Here is a 25,809-nt window from a genome sequence, read left to right on the forward strand (position 1 = left end):
TGTTGTTCCCACAGGCCTACAAGGCCTACAAAGGTAACATAATTAAAAAGGAAATTATACCATATTTGTACTTGGCATCACAACACAGTCTGCAGAGGTTATTGGCACATCAGTTTGAGATTTGCCTTTTCCACGAAGTAATAGTTTGCCTGTCAGTAAAGTCATTGCCATCTGTAGGCACTGTTTGAAGACAGATACTACTCTGAAAAACACCCAGTATCTTCTGCAGTGTGATCTGGAAACTATTACTCTCTGTAATCAAGCTTAGCTTTAAAGGGAAGTAGAAAAAGAATCCCATGGAATTTAACTCAGAATCTTCTGTGCTTAATGACCTTTACATATTCCCAATCTGAAAATATTATTTAAATAAGTACCTTGAGGAAAATAATCTTAATATTTGAATCTCAGTATTACTTTTAAGTGACTAGACAGCTTATTGTAATATCAGCTGTCTACACCACATCCCACAAGCTCACATTTTCCCTATATTTACAATTCAGGCTTTTTCTAAATAACTGATACATCTTTATATAAGAAAGCTTTTATGACATCCCATCTCTAAAATATATTCTTTTAATAAACAGAACACTGGTAAACAAAGAACCATCTTTTTTACACCACTCCACAATAAAATGAATTTTAAGGCTGTTTTTCTTCCCCTTCTCTTTTGATCTCCCTTACACATCTAAACAGCCTTTAGGCTCTTTGGAGAGACATCTAAGCTTCTTGTGTTAACACATTTTAATGCATTTCAGCCAGATCGAGGCGGGGCAGAAGACCTGGGCATGCAGATGTCTCCACTCTGCAAGCTGCCGTCTGTGCCTGTGGCACAGCCCTTGCCACGTAAAACCCACAATGTGCTCTTCTGAAAGCGTCCTCTGCCACAGCGTGGAAGGCGGAAATGGCAGAGGCCCGATCAAGCAGCTACAGAAGATACAACATCCTGTCTCAAGTCCCATCTTTCTTCAGAAGAAGTCTGCTGGCCTAAAGGATATGAATCTTCTTACGGAGCACATTTCCACCCTGCTACGTACGTTTTGGACCCAAAACAAAATAGCTTCACAGCTATTTACTGTGAAGAGTCACAGTTCTCTACAAAAGCTTCATGCATGAGTGTTAGCTATGAAGCCCAGTCCTCTGAGACCCACTAGCCCAGATTCCAGATACAGGTCTAGACAAGTAAATACCATTGCTGAATTAGAACCTCGATATCACACTGGAATCTATGACATACCCAGAAAGCACAAAAATATGAATGCTACCTAAGACTGAGATTAAAATCTTGTAAAGATGAATGTCTGAACTGCTTTGAAATTCTAAAATGAGACATGTAACAGCTTTCTTATTTTCAAATCTACCTCTCCTTTGCATACAGTAAGTTAACATTTACTCAGTGAGGATGTAAGGGAAAATAAGTAAAGGGACAGGTAGTCCATGCAGTAGATGACAGCAAGACACACAAAACTAGCAAAGCTTACTCACTAATGCCATTGGCTCTAGGCAAGTATGTATCATATAAATTTCAGAATTAAGATTATGTCAATGCCATACTCCTTGCTCTGAATGCCTCGTCTCTAATTAAATCATTACTCCCCCTGCACACACCCTACCTCACCTTACTCCATGCCCAAATGAATGGGTGCTCAAAGAATGAATCAATACTGTGTATCACAGGCACTCTTGGTAGCTTTGCTGATTCAGTTGCTTCTGCTGTTGTAAGAGGTAGAAAATAAGGTGGGGGATTGGGAAGTGTTAGCCTTCGAGTTATTGTCACATTACATGTGGCTACCAGGAAGCACTAAACAAACAGGAGAGGCTACAATTAGATAATATTTATTCATTTGCATTTTAGCTATTTGCTTCTTAAAATTGCCAGGTACAAAGCTAAAAAGACACAAAGCAAATTTTTAAAATTAGTAATATTTCAGTCAAAGTTGTATTAGTAAAATATATGTTATATATTGGGTTTGTGCCTATCTCCACTTTTAATCCCTCCTGCCCCAAGTCAATCCTGCCCTTATAACACAGCTGTTACTGCTGACTCTCTGAAATGCAACATATAATTATTGTAATCCTGCTACAGGAGCTTTCACATCAGCATGTAGACATCCACCCTCAGTAATTAACTAAACAGTCCCCCAGACATCAGAAGAACTCCACTCACCAGAGCTTCTACTCCTAGCCAACATGGCAGCCTCTCTTCTGCAGCCATTCTGCCTCTCAATCAAGTTTTCTCCTCACACAATGAACTGTGTATCTCCTAAAGCTATTTGTACTCATTCCCTCTTCCAATGGCCATTCGTGGCTTGCTGCAATGGTGGTTGGTCCTCATTCCTATAGACGTCCCACACTTCACATCCTCAATCTCCTCACAGAAGATGCTTTTGGGAATGAAGAGCAAAGGAAAAGAAAACTTATTGTTCCCAGGAAAGAAGTAATCTCTTGAGTGCTAGAAGAAAAAATTCACTTTCCTCCTGCAGTGACTCAAATTGAGGAGAAATAGAATAAATAACAGGGAAGGGATTATTTTTTTTCCCCTTCCAAGACAGGTGAGGAATCAATAAGAAATTTATTTCCTGTCATTATGGCAGATTCCAGTTTCAGCTAAACTTTTTTTTTACCTATAAAAATAGAGCAAGACTAAAACTGACAGTAATATTAGCAAAAAAAAAAAAAAAAAAAGGCTTCACATATCACAAAACAAACCAGAAGAGTGATAAATAATCTCCTCCATCTGAGCTCAAAGCTTGCAGAAAAACAAATCAAGAAGAGATTACAGAAAAACTGTAGGTTTCCTCTATGCTGGTTGGTAAATTAAAATGCCAGTAAGTGTTTCTGGGCAATGGAATACAATCATCTGTACTGTATATGATTCATTTTAGACTAGTCCTTGTGCAGTTTTTGCACAGGCCAATAGCTAATAATTTTCAGATATTATTTGGGAACCACCATAGGCCAAGGACTATTCTCAGATGGCCATCTGTATATGGGCACCCCATATGGAAAGCTGAAAAAAAAAGCTTCCTAGACAGCTTATAAATGAGCCTAGAGAAATCCTGGAAAACAGCAGGATGTTGGCCGTTCAGTGCGTCAGTACTAGCAAATAGTCTCAGGCACATAAAATTTCCTATGACAGATACAGCCATACAGATGCAGCCAAAAAACCAATGGTACAGTCTAACTAAGGTTGCTCAAGATAGGCACACCACCTGACCCTATAAGGACAAAGCAACAAAGAGAAAAAGAATACAGAGCTTCTGGGTAAGTTGGATGGATTTTTCTAGATAAGACATTTCTAAGGGCTGAGTTTCCAGCATCTTCAGAGATGTGAGGGAGCAGGTCCCAAAGGCTCACTCGGCTGCCAGGACAGGAAGTTAGTCATCCACAGAGACCTGCACAGAGCATTATCCTCTCTCAAAACTTCATAGCTGCTCAGCTGAAATAATTCAATACCTTCAAAGAACACACGACAAAGTATTCATATCATGAATTATGCTCTTTTTAGACCATCCTAATTTAATTTACCTCAGTAAGAAAAGGATGAGTCAGCAGATACCATCACAATGACCTAGTAGAACCTAATGGCAGAGTTTCTATATGGTCTTGATTGGGCAGCTTCATTTATGTAATAGTTTGGTCTTTGTCTGTTCTGCCATACACACATAGGCCTCTACCAGTTCTCTGGAAGGAACACAACCCTACCCAGGGTATTCACACAGCCATGGCAATGCCAGAACTGCACTCCAGCTGGTTTTGATTTGCAATCAGAGAAGGGGCAGGGGTGGGACAAAGGAGATGAGGAAGGCAGAGTGGCTGCCCAGCCAACCAGACCACTGTGTCCCAGCACAGACCCAGCCAGTCATTCCACTTGCCTTATATCCCCCTACTGCCACTGGCTCTTTACCTGGCTGCCAAGAGAAAGCTCATTTCAAGGGAAAGAAATGGTGTGAAGGAAGAGACAATGTTAAAATCTAATTTTCCAGGGGCTTTTCATACCCTACAAGATTATTCAGCTTCCTTTCAGTCCATGAAGTGAGAGTGTCCAGCCTGCTAAGCATCTTTCTGAGCCAAAAAGTAGAGTAAGAATTTGGAAACAGCCTTGGTATATATCTGAAGGAAATACAACTCTCAGAACGATTTAAAAATGATAGTATATTTTGTAAGACAGTCAACAGCACAGATCTGTACAGACTCAGCATGCAAAGAGGCAATTACTCCCTGGAGTAATAGTTGAGAACGGACACAGGATCTTAGAAACAAATATATATATATATATATATATATATATACACACAGACCTATCATCATATGTATGATTGGATAAAAAGAGCTTTGAACTAACATAAAAACTTTAGCAAGAACACGTAAAAACGTCTATGCTGTGGCAAATTGACTTCCAGCAAGCAAATGTGATCAGATGCAGTAAGCATCTGAAAAAAAGAAGACTAAGAATTGTCAGGCCTATGGAGGATGACCAGAAGACACTGATTTTGCACATCTGGTGACTCTTGATACAGAATAAACAAAAATGTTTGTCATGGCAAGTGTGCCATGGACTACAAAATGGTACAATCATGACATACCTGTTGCAGGGTCACCTTACAGAAAGCTTAAAGGACCAAACATTTCAAGCAAAACAAAACCAAACCACCAAAACAAAAAACCTAAACCCACCATTCCAGCAAGGAGCAAAACAGTCTTTACTGAGTAGAAAATACAATATGAGGGAAGAAAATGGAGTGATAGTGGTTTATTGTAAATGGTTAGATTGTAAATGGTTTCACAGTACTCTTCAGATGTTTCCGTCAAGACTTCCACAGTTGGTCACTTCTGGATCTTAAACAGAAAATCCAGAAGGGGATGATTTCAGAAATGTTTATTTCAGATGAATTTGAATTAAATCTCACGGAGTACAATGTCATTTGACATTTAAAAAGTGATGGCATCAGCAGTAGGATCAAGGAAATCTTGCTTGCCTCAGGATTTGTGTCTTGTGATCAACTTCAGGGCTGCAATCAGATTATTTTCCCCATGGTTAAGGCATTTATAAAAAACATTTGCTGTCATGTGGTTTCTCTTCTGGTTAGTAAAACATATGAACCCATGAATGCCTCTCATACGGGATTTCTCTCAGGATTTTCTCTCTTCTAAGTGGGGAATATTTTCAACAAATTCAATAAAAATCTTTAATAACAGAAGCATCAAGTAACTTAAGCATGGACACAGTCTAATAAGGTAAACCCAACACAGTTTTGTTTAAAATTATTAGAAATGTCTACTTTTTATTGAAAGGACTCTAAAAAAAAAATCAGTAACTTGATATTATTTCATTCTTAGGATTAACACTCAACACATTTATGACATGAAGCCTGGCACGTTTGAAGTGTCTATGAAGAGATGAAGAGATCCAGATGAAATCCCAAGTGCTGAGAGATGAAGGATACAATGATTTGGATGAAACTTAAAAAGTGATAACACGTTACTGTTGGTTAAGCACCCCTGAATTTACCAACAAAGAAAATTCAAGAAACCATCCAGTGCCCAAGAGCAACACAATAAAACTGTTGCAACATGAAGCTGTATTTCGGGAATCAGAAAAACCGAGTCTCTGATTATCCTAAATTTGTTACTCCACAGCTTTTTCCCAGCTATAAACTACAAGCAATTCATCAAATAAAGTAATTATGACAATTACTGCATCAACATGTTGTCTGAGTAGACAGAGCATCCACATAATGTCATTTCTGAAAATCAGCATGAAAGTGTTAAGAATTATGGTTGGTTTTTTTTTTTTAATAAATGAGCATAAATACGTCACTTGTGACTTTATAGTAATAGAATTAAAAGACAAAAAAGACAAGAAGAATATCAACAAACAGATTTTTTTTATATATAAAAATTGTTTATTGTAAGGAAACTTTAAATATAACCAACAATATTGAAAATATCATGACTGGCATTTATGGCCTTGATTGTAGTTTACTGCCATACAAGTAATTTCTAGCATTTTTCTTAATCACATCAAGCCAGTGCAAAATATAGGTAGCTTTTAGAGATTAAGCATACAGAATGACAAGAGTGTAGATCTTGGTTACCTGATATTTCCTTCTAGTATAACAGGCTTCTCTTTTTCCCATAAATCAAAAGTACAAAGGCAAGTTATCATATGTGCAATTATTCATACCAGGTTTCTAAGTAAAAAAAAAAAATTACGTTTGTAAATTTTGTTCAGATTGTATTTTTTTAGAAATCTGATTTATAATTTATACCATACTATATGATATAAATTATATATTGTTATCATATTATATAATCATAATTTCATATACAGGTATGATTATATTAATTGTCAGAACATATCACTAACTGTAGCATAATGATTACATCAACATACACAAATATATGGCATTAGAAAAGTCATTATCTAAGAAGGAAAGATGGTATAATTCGGGTGTTTGAATCAGGGCACAAGCAGCCTTCCTACTACTCTTGCAGTGTCATTTTTGCAAAGCTGCCCATTGTCAGCAGATGCACTGGCTGTCCATGAACATCAACAGACAGGTCAGTAAGCAGGCTTGAAATTGGACTGTGCCTGAAATTTCCAGTCACAGACCCTCGTAAGCAATGAGCCCTGTGCTCGTAATTAAGATGATATTCTCTCTCCTCAGTCTCAGAAGGTATCCCATGCTATTACAGCTGAACATATTATTTCATGATGACCTACAGGTTTTTGAAAGCAAGACATGTTAGCTTTAACAATGACAGATGTGTGCAAAGCTTTGGAAGTACCAATCTTTCAAATTAAAAATGTTTTTGCACTTCCTGTTAAGGATTTTCAAGGACAAGCTTAGTTTAGCATGGCTTTTGATATCAATCACTTCAATAATTGATTCTGACCTTTGATAGCTAAGATTAGACTGCAGGAAGAGAGATATACAGAGATCATTTCACTTGAAACAGATTTAACAATAAAAAAGGTGAGATCTAAAAAAAAAATTAACTAGGGAACAAGCATAAATAGAAAAGACAAAATGCATAAATATAAAACAAGGGAGGAGGAAAACAATATAGGTAATGTATGACTAGGTAGAACATGACAATGACCCATGCCTTTGCTTTAAAAGCATTAAGGTTAATTTGTCAGCTGTCCTCACTCATGTACAGAATTCATATAACTAATAAAAAATGCAGTTTATTGCAAAAATATGCAAGTCCTCTAAATTGCATAAGATATTACAATGTCGTGCTGAAACATGACATATTAAACAAAGAGGACTTTAAAACAATTACGAAATGTTAAAAACCAGATTTGGGTCATGAGCGTTACACAAAATGCATTGTCATGCTTTATCTTATGATTAATCTTGTGATTCACTACATCTGTGATAAATGCAACATAAAATCATGACAACTGTAATAGTCAAAAAGTAATATCTACTGTATATCTTCTGTAGTAATACATATAAACACTTTGTGTGCACTAATACTTTCAACATATCACATTCAAACTAACAGTCTTTCCAGAAAAGATGTAACCTTTTTGAAGAACGGAAGCTGGTTTAACAAGTTCATCACATGTGGGTTTTTTTAAAAAATCTATTCTTTAAGGAAATACTGTTTTAAAGGACTTGATTTTCAAAGGTGCTGTGCTACGACAGACCATCCTTATATCACATAGAACCAAAAATTCTGAGCACTTTTAAAAATCAAGCCTTCAATTTATTGAATTGCTATTTTCTTTACTAGTATTTCCACTGTCATAATTAAAAAAAAAAACAAACAACCAACAAAACAAACAAAAACAAAAGAACCACCCAACTAAAAGCAAACCAAACCAAAAAACCCTAATCCCATTCTTAAAATCACAGAAAATGCTTGGCATCTATAGGAAGAGAGACAATTTTTCAGTGGACTAACCACTACTGTGCTATATTCTCATAACAGATCTTGTTGCTCCAATGTTTAGTTCATGCACTGGTGTCGGCAATGTCCATGTTTGTTCCAAACAGAGCAACTAGCTGCTCTTCATAGTTTGCAATGTTTCTTTTCAGAATATCCATACAAGGTCCCAAAAGCCTTTCAAATGCCTGCACATCCATAACTAAGATAAAAAAAGGAGAGAAAGAGACAGAATATTATGTGCTCATCAGTAACAGACTCATCCTGGTATTTATGATATTCCAGTGTAAGATTTTAAATGACAACAATACTACTGAGGCATGTACATTGTTCACACAGGAGGGAACTGCTTACCTTAGCAAAACCAAGACCAACCAACACACTGCTGTCTTGAAACTTCACAAATAAACTCGAACTTGTTCTGTTCCTTATTTTGAAAATATTTTCATATTAAGATATATGTCACCCGAGAACTTGTGAAGAAGTCTGAATGGGCCTGGATTCCTCCACAAAATAAAGTTTTAAGACCCACGCGATTTCAAAAAGCCACAACCTTAAGTGTTGTTGTTGGCTGTATTTGGGCTGTAACAGCCTATTTCCTTGCTCTTTTTACTTGCTTCCACCCAAAGTGAAAATGGTAATGAATACTTATTTTCGCAGGAAATGTGCAAAAAGTTGAAAACACTAATTCACACACAATGTCAGTGCACAGCCAACCAGAATATTTTCTTTATCTGATCACGTAATGTGATCCTCTATAGTTCCAACCAGGCCAGGGAGGAAACTTCATATACTTCCAACCTGCTGGCCAGTAATCTCTCGTCTCCTGAGAAATGTTCAAGATCTCTGCTGTTTGGGAAGTGCCAGTGCTTTGTTATTCAGCCATAATGGATAATAACATTCTTCCTCACCACTGCCTGTTATTCTTTCCCATCTGTCATATCTTTGATCTCTATTGCCTGATGATGTCTGTGTGTTTCGAGTTAGGAATTTTAAAAAATAGTGAAACTTTTTGGTTACTTGGTCATCAAATAGTTACACAGGAATGCCAAGTCTATCTTTGCAGCTTATAGTTTTCCCATAATTAGGAGCTGAACATCAGAGCATGAAAAGCAATGGATGTGAAGGGTTGTCTATGAGCACAACTCCTACAGTCTTCACTCTTCCTGTGCCTGAGACTACAGTGTGATGGGATGACTACATTAACAGCTAGTGAAGACAAAAGAATTTTTTAAGAGCTTAAGTCATGGGGATAAAAAGGCACAGGATTTTTAACAGAATTATTTCCTAGATGAGTCAGTCTACTGAGAAAAGAAACACCTCACCTTTCTGCAGAGTATTAGACATTTGTCTGATGGCTGTAAGCAGCTTGCAGCAATATTCTGTACTGTCCTAAAAGAATTTTTACTTCCGTACAATCAGAGAAATACTGGAGAAATTGTGTGTAATAGTATTTATCAATTTTAAGTGATTTTTGCAGATAAATAATGCAAATAGTAATGCACAATAATAGGTGATTACTGAAACAGCCTTAAATCTTATATTTTGGGGAAAGACAGAGTCACAATAGAAACAACCAAATAGATTAAATATAATTTTATATTAGATATAAAATGGTATTGACTAATACCTAAACATTTGACAGTGCCAAGAGCAAATGCAGAAGCAGCTCGGGGTTTGTTAGTTACAAGAGCAAGTTCTCCAAAATACTGTCCTCTTGAGCATCGAGCTATTTCTACTGCTCCATTCTCTTCTAGATCTTGTTTACCCTGAAATATCATGTAAAGAAAGAGAGAGAAAGAAAGAGTATTAGAGGAGAGATTCACCGAACTCAGGATTTCATAAGCAAAGTTAGTGACAATGGTAAAAAAAAAGGTTGTTGTTTTAGGGATGTTTACCTTCCTTGCCATTATAATCCTTACTTCTCCAGATTCCACAATAAAGAAAGAATCAGCCAAGTCACCCTGCACAAGGAAAAAAAAAAAAAAAAAAAAGAAAGTGAGTAAAAAAAGTGTAAAATTTCCCTTTTAGTTTCACGGTAACATCAAAATATTTGCAACCAGTGCCCTGAAGCTCCTCTTTTTGATACCTGTGGAAAAAGAAACCACTTCTAATTTGAAGACCATACTCTAGACATATAACAATCAAAACATCTATACAGAACTAACAGCAAGGCCTTTTCATGAAAAGACATAGCTGACTGTGCCTTACACAAAAAGCAGAGAAAACCAATGTTGTGAAAGATTTTTAGGATCCTTACTACTATTTATTCACTTCCATGTTCCTCCCAAATGACTTCCCTTAGCAAGGGAAGTATAAAAAGTATAAAAAGCCTCCAGGGGCTATGTCTTATCCACTAATTATCCTGGGGCAAGACAATCACAGTTGCCTATCCTGAAGAGTTTACTTTTGTCTTCTTAAAAAGTTGACCATATTTTAACAATAAAATCAAGGTGAGTCTTCAGTGCTCCTCCTTGAAGCACACTTATCAAGTTTGAATTTCTAAGTGTACTAAAAATGTTGACTCTTTTATTTATACCAACAAAGACGGTTGTTCTTGAAAGTATCATAAGTGAAAAGTGAGCTTTTGAAACAAAATAACCACCTCTTACATTTAAGATTCATTGATTTTGTTTCTGTGAGAAAGAAAAATAGGGTTTAAAAGTATGCTATGCATTGTCTATAAATAACATGGTTACTGTTACCTATTATGAAAGAAAAACTAAAACTAGGAAGAAACTGTACCTGAGCAATGATTTGTTCTCCATCTTTGTACACTTTGGTACCAATCACATCAACCACTTTTAAACGCTCAGATACCTTCATTTAAAAAAAGAAAATGTAAGAAATATTTGGTTAACATTATGATAGCATATATTTAGGAAGCCCTTTCATATTTCTTTCTGTGAATCTTTGCACAAAAGAATAGTGCATCTTTATTTTCCAGTTCTGATTACCATTAAAAAAAGAACTGCTGAACAGTGTTCTGAGGGTATATTACAGTTTTAACAGCTATTCTGATAAGCTTCCATTTTTGTTAGAAGCCTTCAAAAATTATGTTCAGAAAAGCATGCATGTAAAAATATATGTAAAAATATAGCTGATAAATGAAAATATTTTTAAATTCCTTCAAGTAATTGTTTAATTTTGTTGGCTAACATCTAGTAAAACTAAGCTTTGGGAAACAGAAAGTAAAGTTAATTTATATTTTAAAACACAATATGAACAATAATAATTCATTCTAAATTTTAAAAAAGTCAAAATGTAGTCTTTCTCTGAAACACAAGTATGCAAACTTCTATTGTGGAGACACTTTGAATGCCAAATTTAAAGTCTTCGAGAGCAGGATCTTATCAGGTACCTCCAATATAGCTATTAAAATAATGCAATAGAAATCTTACTTCTAAAGATTTAAGGAATGGCAATGACTCAATAAAACTTTCATACATTCTTCTCTTTTTGGCATTATTTTTTACAATGATTCTTCGGAATGTTACCCTATCCTGTAAACACAAAGAGAAAAAGAGAGTTAATTAACTGAAAATATGTGCTAGAAAATACTTTAGAACTAGCTGTGTATGATCAAATTACTCCATTTTAGTCACTCAGTGTAGCTGTCAACTGAGCTGGTCTCTCCCTACTGTCAACTGAGAAAGATTCCTCTAGAGGTCAATCAGGAGCTCTTAAAGTTAACCTGAAAATCGCTATGAAAATCCCTGCAGGGTAAATACTGAGTTCACCTACAGAGGGTAGAGTTTACAGCAGTGAACACTGAGTGGGCAATTCAGGATACTTAAGAAATCCTCAATATTTAAATGTTAAATTTACAAAGTTCATTCATTAACCTGAGGTCCCATATAAATTGATATGTACTCAAAGAGGCTTTTAGAGTTTTGTAAAAACTAAAATACATGAGTCAGGGTCTTAGGTCACAGTCCACAATCTACTGTTTCAGCAGAACAAGGCTCACTGCTGCCCTAAACAGCCAACTTCCTCAAGATTTGGCCATGAAAGTGAACTGGACAGATGGAAAAACTACACTTATGGCGTTTTCTTCTCTTAACTTTGTGTGGCTGTGCCCTGGTGACAAGCAGAGGGAAAATGCACTGCAAGCCTTCACTGCCACAGGGGGGACTTACTGCCTAACACAACCCAATTTAATTTAAAGCCATTCTTACAGTGTCCTAAACAATCCCAGAAGTGACAAGGATTAAGCTGGTGAATAACCACATGTTTCATTTCTATCCTGGGATCAGTCATTAGATCAGTATGCATGTCCTGAAGATGATGGCCATCTCAGCTCACTTCTGGGGTAAACTCAATTACTCTTGTCAAAGATCCAGGTAGTATAACACTAGTAAATAACCTCATATTGGAATTTTACTCTGGAAACAAAGGCATTTCCAATCAAGGCGTGCGGGGAAAAGTTAATATGCAATTATCAGTGGTTTTCAATTTGGGAAATTGCAATTAAAATAAAATAAAACAAAATTATAAAAAAAAACCCCAGTGTTTTATTAAATCTCAGATTTTCATCTGTAGATTCTGGTAAAAGACAGCACTGTGTTGGGATTTCTCAGGATTTCTAGAATTAAACTTTCTGAAATTATTTATATATATATATATATATTTAATGCTGATACAGCATGCCAGTAAAATCTATATAAAATACAGATTTTCTAAAAATAGCTTAAAAGAAGTACTCTACTTACCAAACCCCAGATGGAACCAGGAGAGGTAGCTATAATTGTAGCTGCTCTGGGTGTATTGTACATTAAGGCCAACTCACCAAAACATCCTCGGTTATCATAGGTTCCAACACACCTCCCAACACCATCACATTTTACATAAATATCATATGTACCTCTGTTAATAAAATACAGAAGTACAGTGAGTAGAATCCAGCCCTGGCCTTTGCTAAGCAGCCTCTCTTTATACTTTTTATACAATGAATTCCAAAGATAAAGCATTTGAAATACATATTTTCTTGCTTAGATGATGTTAAACACCTTGTAAAGACAATTCAATGACTTCTATAAATAATAAAAGTGGTCCCTCTTTAAAGGGAAGGATAGGGTTATTAGTTTTTACATTAACCCAGTTTAAAAATAGAATGGATGTACAGTGATCTATTTATTACCAGAACTTATTAAAAATTAAAATCTTAGAATCTGTTTCTTAATTTCATTTTAACCACACTAGATACAAATGTCAAGTCTTTGCAAAAATTGCTGTGATAGGATCACTGAAATAATACAAGTTATTTAATATTTTAAATATTTTGAAGTAGTCATTTCTAATGAAACAACCGAGATGCAGGAGACAGAAGGAATGTATCATGTAAAATCATGAAATACATATATGCATTTTTCTAATATATTGTGCATTTCTTCTCTCCATCGATAATTTAATAACTTTTTTTTTCCCTTTGGGAATGCAGTAAAATCTGATATCTTGTAAAATGAGTTTGCCAAGCCCATTGATGCTGAGCCATCATTTTCCTCTGTGCTGAATATTTTTATGGTGTGCATTGATAAATCATGTGAATGTAAAGCAAACATCTGTGCAGTTATTTCATTGACAAGGGACACAGAGCAATACCCTACAACTAAAATCCGCAAGGCTGACAGAATATTTAAAGTCCCTGCAGCCTTTTGGACAAGAGATAACAAACTGTAACCTCACAAGGCTGAAAAAGATTGTCTTTCCAGTACAGAATCTGTACACACTTTTATGATAATTTGATTTAATATTTCAGTTAGAAGGGACCTAAATCAATCGTTTTGTTCACCTACCTGACCACTTAAAGGCTGCCCAAACGTGAAAGAATTTTATTCATAGAATTGACCCAATGACCCTTAAACACTGACAGGCTTGGGGCACCAACCTCTAGGAAGCCTTTTCCAGTGCTTGACCACTCAGGTAAAGAAATTATTCCTAATGTCAAATCTGAACTTCTCCTGGCACAGCTTTGAACCATTCCCATGAATCCTGTCACTGAATACCGAAAGAAAAGCTGGAATGTCAGCATTAAATACAAGTTCACAGAATACAGACTTTTCTCAATGGACTTTTGCATAGTACTTTGTGCTATAATAAGACACAGCAATTCACCTGTCAATGACATAGAAGTTGTCTCCATCATCCCCTTGATCAATTACATGTTCCCCTCCTTCAACCATCTTTTCAAACATTGCATCTAACACCTGAGACATCTGTTCCTGTTTAAAATAACACAAAGACAAGAAATTAGCATCTGCTTCTAAAATTTTACTCTTTGAATTAACTAACTGGCCAGCTTCCCAATATGCAAATAAAAGATGTTAATGGTGGATAATATTCGTGCTACAGAAATGTGTGGATCAATAATAGAAAGACAGCTCTATTTAGTATTCAGTGTTAGCTTTTCCCAGCGTTCAGAGCACAGCTTCTTACTTGTCACTGCAAATGATAAAATAGATCTCCTTTGCAACATAAAATTGCTCATGACCATCCAAAAACAGAATTTCACCCTTCACAACTGAGCAATGTTATACTCCTGCAAAAAAAAAAAAAAAAAAACAAACCTGCATCCATTATCCTAAATCATACATTTACCTGACTTTGTCCTTAGAACTTCCTTACAGAATTTAGTTTCAAAATGATTGTGAGGTATTTTGAAAGTCTAAGTTATACAATGCCTGCAGAATGTTGGACCAGATGTAACCATAAAGGTCTGCAGTGCTTTGGCTGAGTAAGTAAATGCTGGATTCTTTGGGAAGAAGGAATTTACAAATGGCTACAAAACTACTTTGTTGACAGAGAAATGTTAACAGACTAACAAAATATGATCATTTGAATTGCAACTGTAAAATAACAAAAAACCCACCCACTAATTACTTAATTTGTCTTATTTGATGTAAATTTGACTATTCACATCTAAAAACCCAAAGACAGCTCATTGTGGATTAAGAATCGTAAAAAGTCAACTTAAAAATTTAAATTTTATTTTTGGTTTATCCTGCCATATGCCTAAAATTCTATACTCTACTTCTTGAAACTTATTAAGTATGTATCATACTGGAACAAGCAGCTCTAGTGAAAATCATGGTAAAAAAAGCCTCTAGATATGCATTTTGCAATGGTTGCATTCACAGCATTTCCAGCCACTGAAAGATGGATGGCATTTGCCTTTCCAAAGAACACCACTCTAAGTCAGTCCTTTAGAGTCCTTCTGCAGCCCATGGACAGAGATAACCACACAAGATAGCTCAGAATCATTCTCTAGAGATTTCCCTTTCTTTCCTCTGATGATAGAGAGATCTACTGTAACTCCCAGTTACACACAATTTTTAGACAGATAAATTAGTTGTAATGAATTCCATCCTTATGCTGCTGAATTTTTTACTTCCTGAAAGCTTTTTAAAATACCAGCAGTACCATGTTATCCAAGCCTTTTTGAAAAATGGAAGCTAAATACAAATTTTCCTTCACAGAGCTGGCTGTGTGTGGGCAAAAAGAACAACAGAATGGCAGTATCCATCCTTAGTACAGCTGATGATGGTAAAGTACAAGGAGACATCCTGCAGCCCTCCTAGGCCAGCAAAGAATCATTTAACTGTGTTTCTACTTAGTACCTTTGTTAGTATAGACAGGGATGTGTTTGGAAAAAGATAGATATCATTTCAGATATCAACGAATGTGTTATAGCTCATTTCAGAGAAAGAAAATTGTGAGTGGGTGCCATTGGAAGAGACTGAAAATTATGTACAGGAGTTGCCTTTTAAAAGCTTCCATGCTTGAATGAATAGGTAATATTACTTCTTTTCAGTCCTCTCTATGTAAACAAAAAAAAAATTCCTACAGAATCTGCAAAACTGACCTAATGTCAGCTTGTCTAAGGCAACTGAAGCAGCACCTTCCCTTCCTCTGGCTTTACATCTGAACTGGCAAAGTGGCTCCCCAACCAACAATCCTTATTTGCCTTTTGAAAACATACAAAATGTATGTTTCTCTCAGTGAGAACATACAGAATGCTCCCCACTTCATGGGAGGCTAGAGGCCATGTTCTCATCTAATGGCAAGCAATGCAGGAAAAATGTATTACATGTGGAAAAACCCCAGAACATAAAATACTTTCAAGATTTCTTGGGAAAAAAGATTAAACCAAAAAAATGGTTATTTCTTGTAATGGAGGAGTCACACATACAATTAAAAGCTTTATTCAGTGCACTTCATCTTGGATTTCTGGTTAAAACATTTTCAATTTATAACTATGAATCAAGCTCATCAAACTACAGCTTTTCCAGTATGTAAATATATATTTTTTTAATGCAACAGAGTAGAATTCATAAATCCAATTCCCCTTTAAAAATGTTTTAAATACTTTAAGATATTTAATATATCTGAGAGTAGTGAAGCATTGCTGAAGCATTGCACATTTATTTTAATTTCCTAAATAAACTGCAACTAACTTAAAGACAAGGGGTCCCTTTTCTAAAATTGTCCACTTTAAATTAAGACAAAGTGAACTACAACAAATGAACTACTAACCAAACCAGGAACATGGCTTTTGCTTTTACCATGAGAATTACATAACTTGCTTGCCCTGTTTGTTCTGTGTGAATCCTCTGGAATCTCTGCCAGACTGAGGCTCAATTTACTGGCACCCTCTGTAGCTATTTTGAAAATATAAAGATAGGTAATTTCAGAATTAAAAAGCAAATCTATTTCATAAACAGAATTAATTATAGTATTTTGTAAAATGGTGCAGTCTAAATGCTCTTCTTCCTTAAAGCAGTTCTACCTTCAAAAATACATGTAAAATGAAATCAGGATGAAGGGATTTTTTTGTGACTGACCGGCCTGTAGTTCCCTGTCTCATATGACTTCTAAAAACATTAGAATATTATTATGTGAACAAAGTAAATTCACAGTTCTTCTACTGTCCCTGAGTTCATAAAATGAGCTCCAGTTAAAATGGCATCTTGCTGGCCACCTTGTCCTCACTTTGTGCAATTTGAAATATCAACAGATTAATATTCAACATGATATTAAGAAGTCAATGAAGCAGACAATACCAGAAAAGGAAGGGGGATGGGTGTGGGGAGGGGGAGAGAGGTAGAAAATGTTAGCAAAATACAGGCAAGGAAACCATGGGAAGAAAAGGACTTCTTAAATCAACAACTCTGAACCTTGTAGAGGAAGATAAATTACAGAATTTATGTCTATACCTCTCCACATTTGTTTTTCAAAACAAAACCATGCACATATATACGAGGGGATCTCTGATAAAAATGTTAGCAGCAATATTGATCCAGTTAAAAATATTTAGTTCCCTTGTGTTATATCCACTTGTAAATTAATGAGAAGGCATTCATTTCTTCACCATCAAACACTCTAATTTGTATTTCAATGTACAATCAATTTTTTAAGCAATAGCATTTTCCTTGAGAATATACCTTAACCTTCATCCACACAGTTACATGATAAATTAGTACTCTGCCTCTCAAATATCATGCACATGCCCATCAGTCAGGCTCAGTAACACATTTCATACTTTGTAACTACCCCAAGTGCCACAACTACACAGCTTTTCAATACCTCCAGGGATGGTGACCCAAACATTTTCCTGAGCAGTCTCTTCCAAAGCTTGACAACACTTTCAGTGAAGAAATTTTTCCTAATATCCAATCTGAACCTCCCCTGGGTCAATTTGAGGCCATTTCCTCTGGTCCTGTTACCTGGAACACCCACCTGCTCACAGCCTTCTGTCAGGCAGTACAAGAGTGACAAGGTCTCCCCTGAGCCCCCTTTTTCTTCAGGCTGAACACCCCCACTTCCCCCAGCTGCTCCTCAAAGGACCTGTGGCTCCAGACCCTTCCCCAGCTCCACTGCCCTTCTCTGGAAGGGCATCTCAATGTCACCACCTTTGTTACCTCTAAGAGGCAGAGTATTAACATGTTCAGGCATTCTGGGCTCAGTTATATTTATTATACATATATTTTATATATGTATAAATGTGTATATATATATATATATGAATGGATGGAGGGTGGGGGGATAGGGTGCATATTCTCATTAATTGCTCCAAAATCTGTAGTTTTAATTCTTCGCCAAAACTCTTAAGAACCTGAGAGCAGCATGAGAACCTTCTGTTAGTGGTTTCAAGGAATGATTTGGCCTTAAGTATAAGATTTTACTATTCATAAAACAGTTACATTATGTTCTCTTTCATCTTCCTTCAAGTTAATCAATTCTAATTGATTAATCAATATTTGTGCTCTCTTATACTAATTCTCCAGGTACGTAAGTGGCAATATGCTCAGAAATTGCTTTTGCATATTTGTGGACAATATGTATAATTTATTACTTTTCAGAAAAGAGTCAAGACCTATTTTATATATTCTGTACAAGCATTAGCAGGGCAAAGCTCTCCAATATTAAACTTCTCTGAAAGAGAATAGATAATCTAACACTGCTTGTGAATTCTTGCCAAAGAAAGGATTCAGACTTTAAGTGCAAGGGCAGAGCTCAGCTTTGATGGTATCAGCCGGAGCCAGCTTCTTGCTCTGATAAAAGGTTCATCAGGGTTTTTAACTGCTGCCCTGTGGGCCCTAATTTCCAAACTAAATAGCCTGTTGTTAATCACTCCAGCACATTTTCCTCTTAAGAGACAAAACCGAAAGAACAACTCTGAATTGTATTGTAAAAAGTAAGTGTAGAATGCTTCCTTGGCCAGTACATGAGCTGCTGCTGCTATTCTTCCTGGTGATAAAACAGTTGTTAAGCTGAACAGAGAGAAATTTCAGTGATAGCAACTTCAGGCTTATTCTCTGTAAGGGCTGAAGACATTTGATCATCATCTTGTTTCCTCCTTGCAGGCTTACACAAAGTGAAAGTGGAAGGGAAAGAGAGCAGCTTCAGAGCCCACTGTAGTAACCTGGAGCACAAAGGAGGGTGCAGGTAGAGTAACCAGTCTGGCACATTATGACAATCCTGGGAGCAAAACCGTACTATTATGGTTTCTGGTAATGGGGAGGCAGGCAACTGAGAAGGACAACAAACAATACTCTAAGAGGAAGAGGTTTTCCTGGGAAGAAGAACAGAAGAGATACATTAGGAGAGGAATGAGTTCATCTAATATAGCAAGGGAAGAACAAAACAAACATCTGAATAGACCTGTCTCCTGATTCTTTCCTGATGTGGTCCTCTAAGAAGTAACCAAGTACCTCTGCAAAATCTCCTTCCCTCATCTTGTTGCAAATGCATGTTTCAATTCATATTCTTCTCTTGAAGTAATTTTTCCAAAACTCTAACTATGAAAAACTGATACTGAGTGACAGCAACTAGACGGCAAATAGTTAAGAAAGGAAAAAAATTGCTAAAATGTCAATTCTTTAAAAGTATTTTTCATTTAAGGGAGTTAACTATGGAATACATTGCTAAACTCACATTCACTGACTGGTCACATCCTCATCAATCTACAAAGTTAAAGAAAATTTCCATAAAATTCCAATAACTTCACAGACTTTAGACTATAAGAGCTGGCTTTAAAACATAAGAATGTTGCTCAGGGAAATGTATGAGAACTGGTGTTTCTTTACATTATTATATTTTTAATCACAGACAATATGTGAAATATTAATATTTATAAATATATATGTGCAAATTTACCTATCTCTTATTGAAAGACTACTATAGTTAAACAAGGGCTCAAGAGTATTGTGCGTGTATAGCAAGTCCTAAGTTGTCTCGAAGTCTGAAGGTTATCTTTTTCTCCTCTCTCATTTAGCCTTACATTCAAATGGTTCTGCTGGGTTTTAATTTTATGTGATGGCTCTTGTAATTTCAAATGGCCTTTTTAATTAACACGCTGAGCAGAGAACTGTAAGTCACTCCCTACTACAGTCAACTACTGCAACTTCTCCTTTGGCTTTAGTGATAGCCTTATCTTATCCTTCCATTCAAATTAAAATACAGTGTGTTAAGGTGGGATAAAGTTAAGAAAAGGTGGACTTCACTGACCATCATGTACTGAATGCAATTCTGATCACACTGTAAAACATGTTATTCTGTATTTGAAAATGGTATTTGACACCCTCTAAAAGGCCATTGGGGAAAAATCCATTAAGCTCTTTACATCTGTTCCCCTCTAAGTGACCTTTGAAATGGTGACTTTCATACACAGAACTACAGCAGAAAGAAGCTGAAATTCAGTACAAGGAAAAAAACAACCAAAAAACACAACAGTGGTAGCAGGAGATGCTATCAATACAAAACTTGACTTTGTTCCAGAGACTTGAGCTTTAGCAGCAGAAGATACTATCTCTCTTCAAGATTAATAAGGTTTTTGCTAATACACCGCTCTGTAAACTGCAGCATCTCTCATGGAGAGGCAGAGGCGAGTAAAAGAGCTGGCATAGGAATATTTAATTACTGCAACTACACTGGCAGAGCCCTTGAGTTGCTGCTCAGAAGCAGAACAAGAAGGAGGAGTGGGAGAAGTTCCCCAGGGACTACAGATCCTAGCTTCACAGAAGGAACAAGCCAGACTTAAGAAGGCTACATTTTAATATCTTTGCTCTCTTCAGAGCTCAGTAGTTTTCCAGTGTCTTTTATGAATAAAATTGTTGTAATGGAAAACTCTTTTACAAAAATTATCTTGTTCAGCTTTCCAGAATGCTGCCTGTAAAGGATTTCAAGCAGGAGGAAGTGTTCTTAATCCACTGGACAATTTGAGCAAAAGGGGGTGAACAAGACTTGGGAGATCCCCAGAGCACATTTCAAGGCTTTGGATTGCAGACCTCCACAAAGGCAGAACTCAGCTGAGAAGTCTTCTGCTAAACACTTGGAACAGATTGTGGGAACTTTTAGCAATTACAAATAACTGATTCAAAAGAAGAATTTTAAAAAATAGCTCAAAACATCAGTATCAAGACAGTAAGCACAGTCCTGAGAAGAGCTTCATAAACAGAGGAAATAATCCCTCAGTATTCCTTGAAATAATTAATCCTTGGAAGAAGTCCATCAAGTGCCTCCACTGGAGCAGTTTAATGCTCTATGTCTACATAAAATTACAGTATAGCAAACAGACCCCTGTCCTGCAGACCAAGTGGCTGATGACTATTGAGACAGAGGATCTAGCTCTCACTGTAATGCAAAGCAGATCCCATCCAGAGGATTGATGCTGTAAGCACTATTAACATCACAGCAGGTTCTAGGAGCACACCATAATCCATCGTGTTGCAGAGCTCATAAGAGAGAAATGCTCAGAGCTTAACCGAGAGGGGTCTGCCAAAATGCCATTGGCAGGCTAATGTAATGATGGTGGAAGCCAGGACACACCAACAATAAAGAAAATATATAATAAAGCAGTTTCATATCCAGAGCAGATGCCCACAAATGACTTTGATTCCCTGAAGTTCAGAAAAATAATTCAGGGGCAGAAGGGTAGATGTGTGCATGGCTTTAGCTTGAACAAGTATAGTGGAGCAGCTGATTAACTACCTATTAAACAGTCAGCATGAGGGAGGGAGTAAGGAAACCTTCTGTGTCAGGATCCTCACTGTCTCAAGAATGCACATGTATGAGCAACCATGCTGAGACTTGATGCCCTTCCATAACAGTAACTCCAGGCTTCTGCTAAGCTGAGGCTTTGTGGCTCACTGCTCCTCAGGGCTTCTAAGGGAACAGTACCCAGGGTCAGGGTTCAGTCTTTGTGCAGACAGAAGCAGGAGCTGGAAACTTGCAGCACAAATTAATGTGCATTTTCTGTAATAGCATCTGACTTACAAACAGAGCTGCAGGCTGGTCCTTCCATTAGCTCCCTCTTGAATCAAAGTTTAAACTTTCTGTTCTCATACTTAAAAATCTACATAATTGTTCTCTTCCCCTCCTGCTCCCTCTCTTGACAGCACTGAATCAAATCTCCTGAGAAAGCATTTGGGATGCTGTGAGTCATCCCAACCTCAGTATGCAGGTTTTGATTGATACACTCACCTTTTCCCTAAAACAATCCTGTGTGCTCTGATCCAGATCATTCATTCAGTGCATTTAGGCTTTCTTAAAAGCTCATAGTTGTGTTTATATGAAACAGAAAGAAATTATTTGCATGGAAGAAAATTACCTGAAGCTTTTTTATGGTATCTACATTAAGCACAATAATAATATAAACACATCACTGGTACATTTCTCTTTTCCTCTATTTCATAATTCACTTGTTCAATTACATCCATAGCTAAACTGAAGGCTTTGGGGGTAATTTTCTGTTTTGATGGAGCACTCAGCACCTTTTGATGCTAAAAAGTAACTAATAGAAAAAACTTAAACATTCCTGTTAACTGATGTGTTTATAGACATCAGTGTACAGGAAGATTTAAAATGAGAAAATACAATAATTAATATAATTAATGTATCCATTTTTATTAATGTACATGTTCATATTCATGTATTTCAATATTATCACTTGTCATGGTAAACAAAAGACTCTATACATGATGTATCAGTTTTTAAAAATGGCATTTCTGGAATTTATTGAATGGTGAAGAAAGCATACGTAAGAGGTTACAAAAGTAAAATCTGTAAATTTCTGTTCCAAAGCTCAAAAGAAACAATTCTTAGCAGCACAGCTAAATGCTGTTCATTACCAAGAATTTCTTACCGGGTCTAGGTTCTTAAAAAGAAGGATGTCCTTGCATGCCTCCTGCAGTCTGTTTCTTTGATCATCTGTTTTGGGGTGAATAATCTGAGGGATATAATACAAAAGCTCTTAGAGTGATTATCATACAGTAGCACTAGCTGAAGGACTGAGCTAATTCAGCTAAGCATTTTACACAATATTTTGGCCATGATTCATAACTCTCTCATTTCAAAACCTTCAGGATTTCAATAAACACTCAATGATAAAATAGTATCACCACAGCATTAGCAAACGAAACGCTGCTTTACACCTGTGGAATCCAGTTCATTTCTGCAAGCCATTCTGGACACCTTTATCTACACTACTGCTACATAAACATTACCAATCTCCAATCATATTTGGGGCATGCATGTTTTATAAAAAGCACCACTGTTACATTCAGCCATTTGCCATGACCACTTCCTAAAGAATATTGCGTGAAATCATATCTGTGTTAAGTTTATATCATAAGTTTCACAGAGTAAACAACAGATATGACACTATCTGAGATTTACTAAATTACCAGTGTCTGGTTCATCTGAGTATCAATCAACTTGTTCAATTCATATGCTTCAAAAGATAGGCTATGTACAGCTGTAATACCACAGGGTAACCTTTTGGACAGTGTTACAAGCCAGAAAATTAGGTAGAATATAAACAAAATTCTCTTGAAACTCATGCTATTTAATCTTAAAAGCTAAGTAGTAACACAAATAAAAGAAATAAATATAGTTCATTGTTTGTCACATTGTACCTTGAAAAATCTTAGCAATTTTACAGTTTAACTTTTTTCTGCCTTTTGAAAAAGGAAACTACTGCAAGATTATAAGGACATCAAGTAGAGTTTTTAGAAGCAGGTGCTCTCTGGGTAAATATAATTGCACAAAAATGTTTCCTTAACCATATACCATAGGTTTGGTAATTAAGAATAATACATAAATTCCTACATGGGTGACTATCACAGAGAATTTTTAAATGTTCCTTAACACAAACTCCCAAGAGATTACTAAGCTATATTATAATAACAATGTTTTTGGAAAGAAATGGTAAAGCTGTTACATTTTCCTCCTAAATTTAATGCCTGAGAATTGAAAAAGTATTTGACTCTAAGCATGAAGTACCCTGGATTCTGCGTCATCCTCTTCCTCATCAGGATTGTAAGCTTCTGCACACACTGAAATAAAATAAAAAGGATAATCTTAATTCCAATTACAGTAGTGTTTCACAAGATTTACAGAACAGAAAATGCATTGTGTGGCACAGCAATAATACACAGTAATGTAACACATTCATACTGCTGAGAGGGTCCAGAGCAAGTCAACTCCAAACTGCAGATGAAACAAAGCTACACTTTTGTATCGTTTTTGGATACGCTTGCCCTGTTTTGAAAGACTGCTAACATACTTACCAATTTCTCACCTAACTTGTTCTAAGTATCTCATCTTATGGTCAGGATTTTTTTTTTCAATGTCTAAATTAATTCCTTCTCTTATAATTTAAACTATCCATACAGGATGCAGAGATTAGATCATTCCCTTCATCTGTGTAGGTTCAAGGTGGTTTAGGGTGTGTTTCTTCGAATGGTTGGTTGGTTGGCTCAAGGTGCTTTGTTGGGGTTTTTCACATACTTGAAAACTTTTCATTCCTACCTACCCTTTAATTTCAAGGCTAAATAATTATGGTTCTTAATTTTTTTCCTTACAAGTCCTGTTTTTTAACTAACTATCTTTATTGCCATTCCCTGAAATCCCTCTAATTAGCTACATCTTTATTGAAATGTGATGCTCAAACTAGTCCCAGTATTTGAACCAAGCAGACTACTAAGTACATCAGATGAATTACTCCTTACATTTCACAGGCTATATGTCTTTTTCATCCATCCATGCCTTCTTTACAACACCTTGACTCTGTCTATTCATGTAATATTTATGACATATATCATTTTCAAAACCCACTGCTTAACCATCTGTCTTATGGCTATTCTGCCCAAGTATAATACCATATCCTTACACCTGCTAAATATTACTTTACTTTCAAAGCCATTTCAAGATCATCTTCCACTCTAATCCTGTTCTATGGCATCCTTCCAATTCATCCTCAACTCTGTGAGAACTGCAAATTTCTCTAAAACATAATCCAGATTATTGCTGAAAAAACATATTAGTGCCTAAAATAAAATCTTGTGGAATGAGTGAAACAGCAGTAGCTGCTTGGGGTTTACCTTACCCAACCAGCTGTGCAACTATATCTCATGCAACTTACATATAAATACTGCTTGATGTTCCCTAGCTTGTTTATAGGGGACTCTTGTAAGATAGCTTTCAGAAGTTTCTTAAAATGAAAATGTAGAGGGCATCTACTCCTTTACTTTATCCACAAATTTTAATCTCTTTTTCCAGATTACTAGATAGTTCCAACAAATCCACGCTGATTGCTGTTTGTTACTTTTCTCAAGGTATTTACAAAATGAATATTTGTCTGTAATTTTTCTAGGAACAAAAATTATCTGCAAATCTGTGACAGGACTCTTCCATCCATAGCTCCTGCCTGCTTTTAAGGATGTGTTTTTCTATTTTTCACATTTGTTTTTCTTCTTCAGATTCTTAATGCTAACAGGGGTGAGACTAATTTAGAAAATTCTTCCAGTTTCCAAGTATAGCAAATCTGAGGCACAGCTAACCTGGGAACACCTAACACATTAAGTACTGTCTGATTTGTCCTTTCTCTGTTCTAGGCTGTTTTCCATATACTCAAAATAACACTAGTGAAGACCAATGTGCTTCTGTTAATCAGTAGAGCAACACTTTCCTGGAACATGCTCCTACCAAAAATATACTTCCAGAACCATTTCTGTTACTCCTCATGTACTTATTGTACACAATCTTTTCTTGTATACATTTTTTGGTTTTGGCTTCTTGTGTGTGTTTTGGTTTCTTTCTTTTTTTTTTTTTTCTCTGCATCTTTGGCTATTCTTTTGTATTTGTTCCAAATAATCCAAACTGGTTTTAATTTTGTACATGGTTTTTTCTTGTGCTTGACATAAATGAGCGTCTTGTATTTTAGACAGATTTATTTTACCATGCTTTTTGTCCTTCTCCTGTGCTGTCTCAATTTGCATTTTTTCTCTTTATAATTTTTCTTTGGGGAACAAACAATTCTTTAACTTCTTTTGTCGAGACTCTTTTACAAAGAGGTCGTGCCCACTGTCCTCTCATATCCCCTTGAAACCTTTTTTTCTAATTCTTTTACAT

The 25,809-nt window shown here is 36.1% G+C and overlaps 1 protein-coding gene across 1 annotated transcript in view; it reads right to left on the reverse strand.

The window, feature by feature from the left end:
* Positions 1–5,982: 5,982 nt before the first annotated feature.
* Positions 5,983–25,809, reverse strand: part of PRKAR2B (protein kinase cAMP-dependent type II regulatory subunit beta) — a 73,841-nt gene continuing 54,014 nt past the window's right edge. The window contains exons 3-11 of the mRNA XM_053978247.1: positions 23,680–23,732; positions 22,541–22,624; positions 14,014–14,120; positions 12,612–12,765; positions 11,301–11,402; positions 10,645–10,719; positions 9,798–9,863; positions 9,530–9,668; positions 5,983–8,101 (exon numbers count right to left, since the gene is read on the reverse strand). Of these exons, the coding sequence (XP_053834222.1) occupies positions 7,968–8,101; positions 9,530–9,668; positions 9,798–9,863; positions 10,645–10,719; positions 11,301–11,402; positions 12,612–12,765; positions 14,014–14,120; positions 22,541–22,624; positions 23,680–23,732 (914 nt within the window). The 3' untranslated portion in view covers positions 5,983–7,967. The remainder of the gene's footprint in view (positions 8,102–9,529; positions 9,669–9,797; positions 9,864–10,644; positions 10,720–11,300; positions 11,403–12,611; positions 12,766–14,013; positions 14,121–22,540; positions 22,625–23,679; positions 23,733–25,809) is intronic.

The sequence above is a fragment of the Vidua macroura genome, chromosome 5 (assembly GCF_024509145.1).
Source record: "Vidua macroura isolate BioBank_ID:100142 chromosome 5, ASM2450914v1, whole genome shotgun sequence".
Classification (NCBI taxonomy): Eukaryota; Metazoa; Chordata; class Aves; order Passeriformes; family Viduidae; genus Vidua; species Vidua macroura.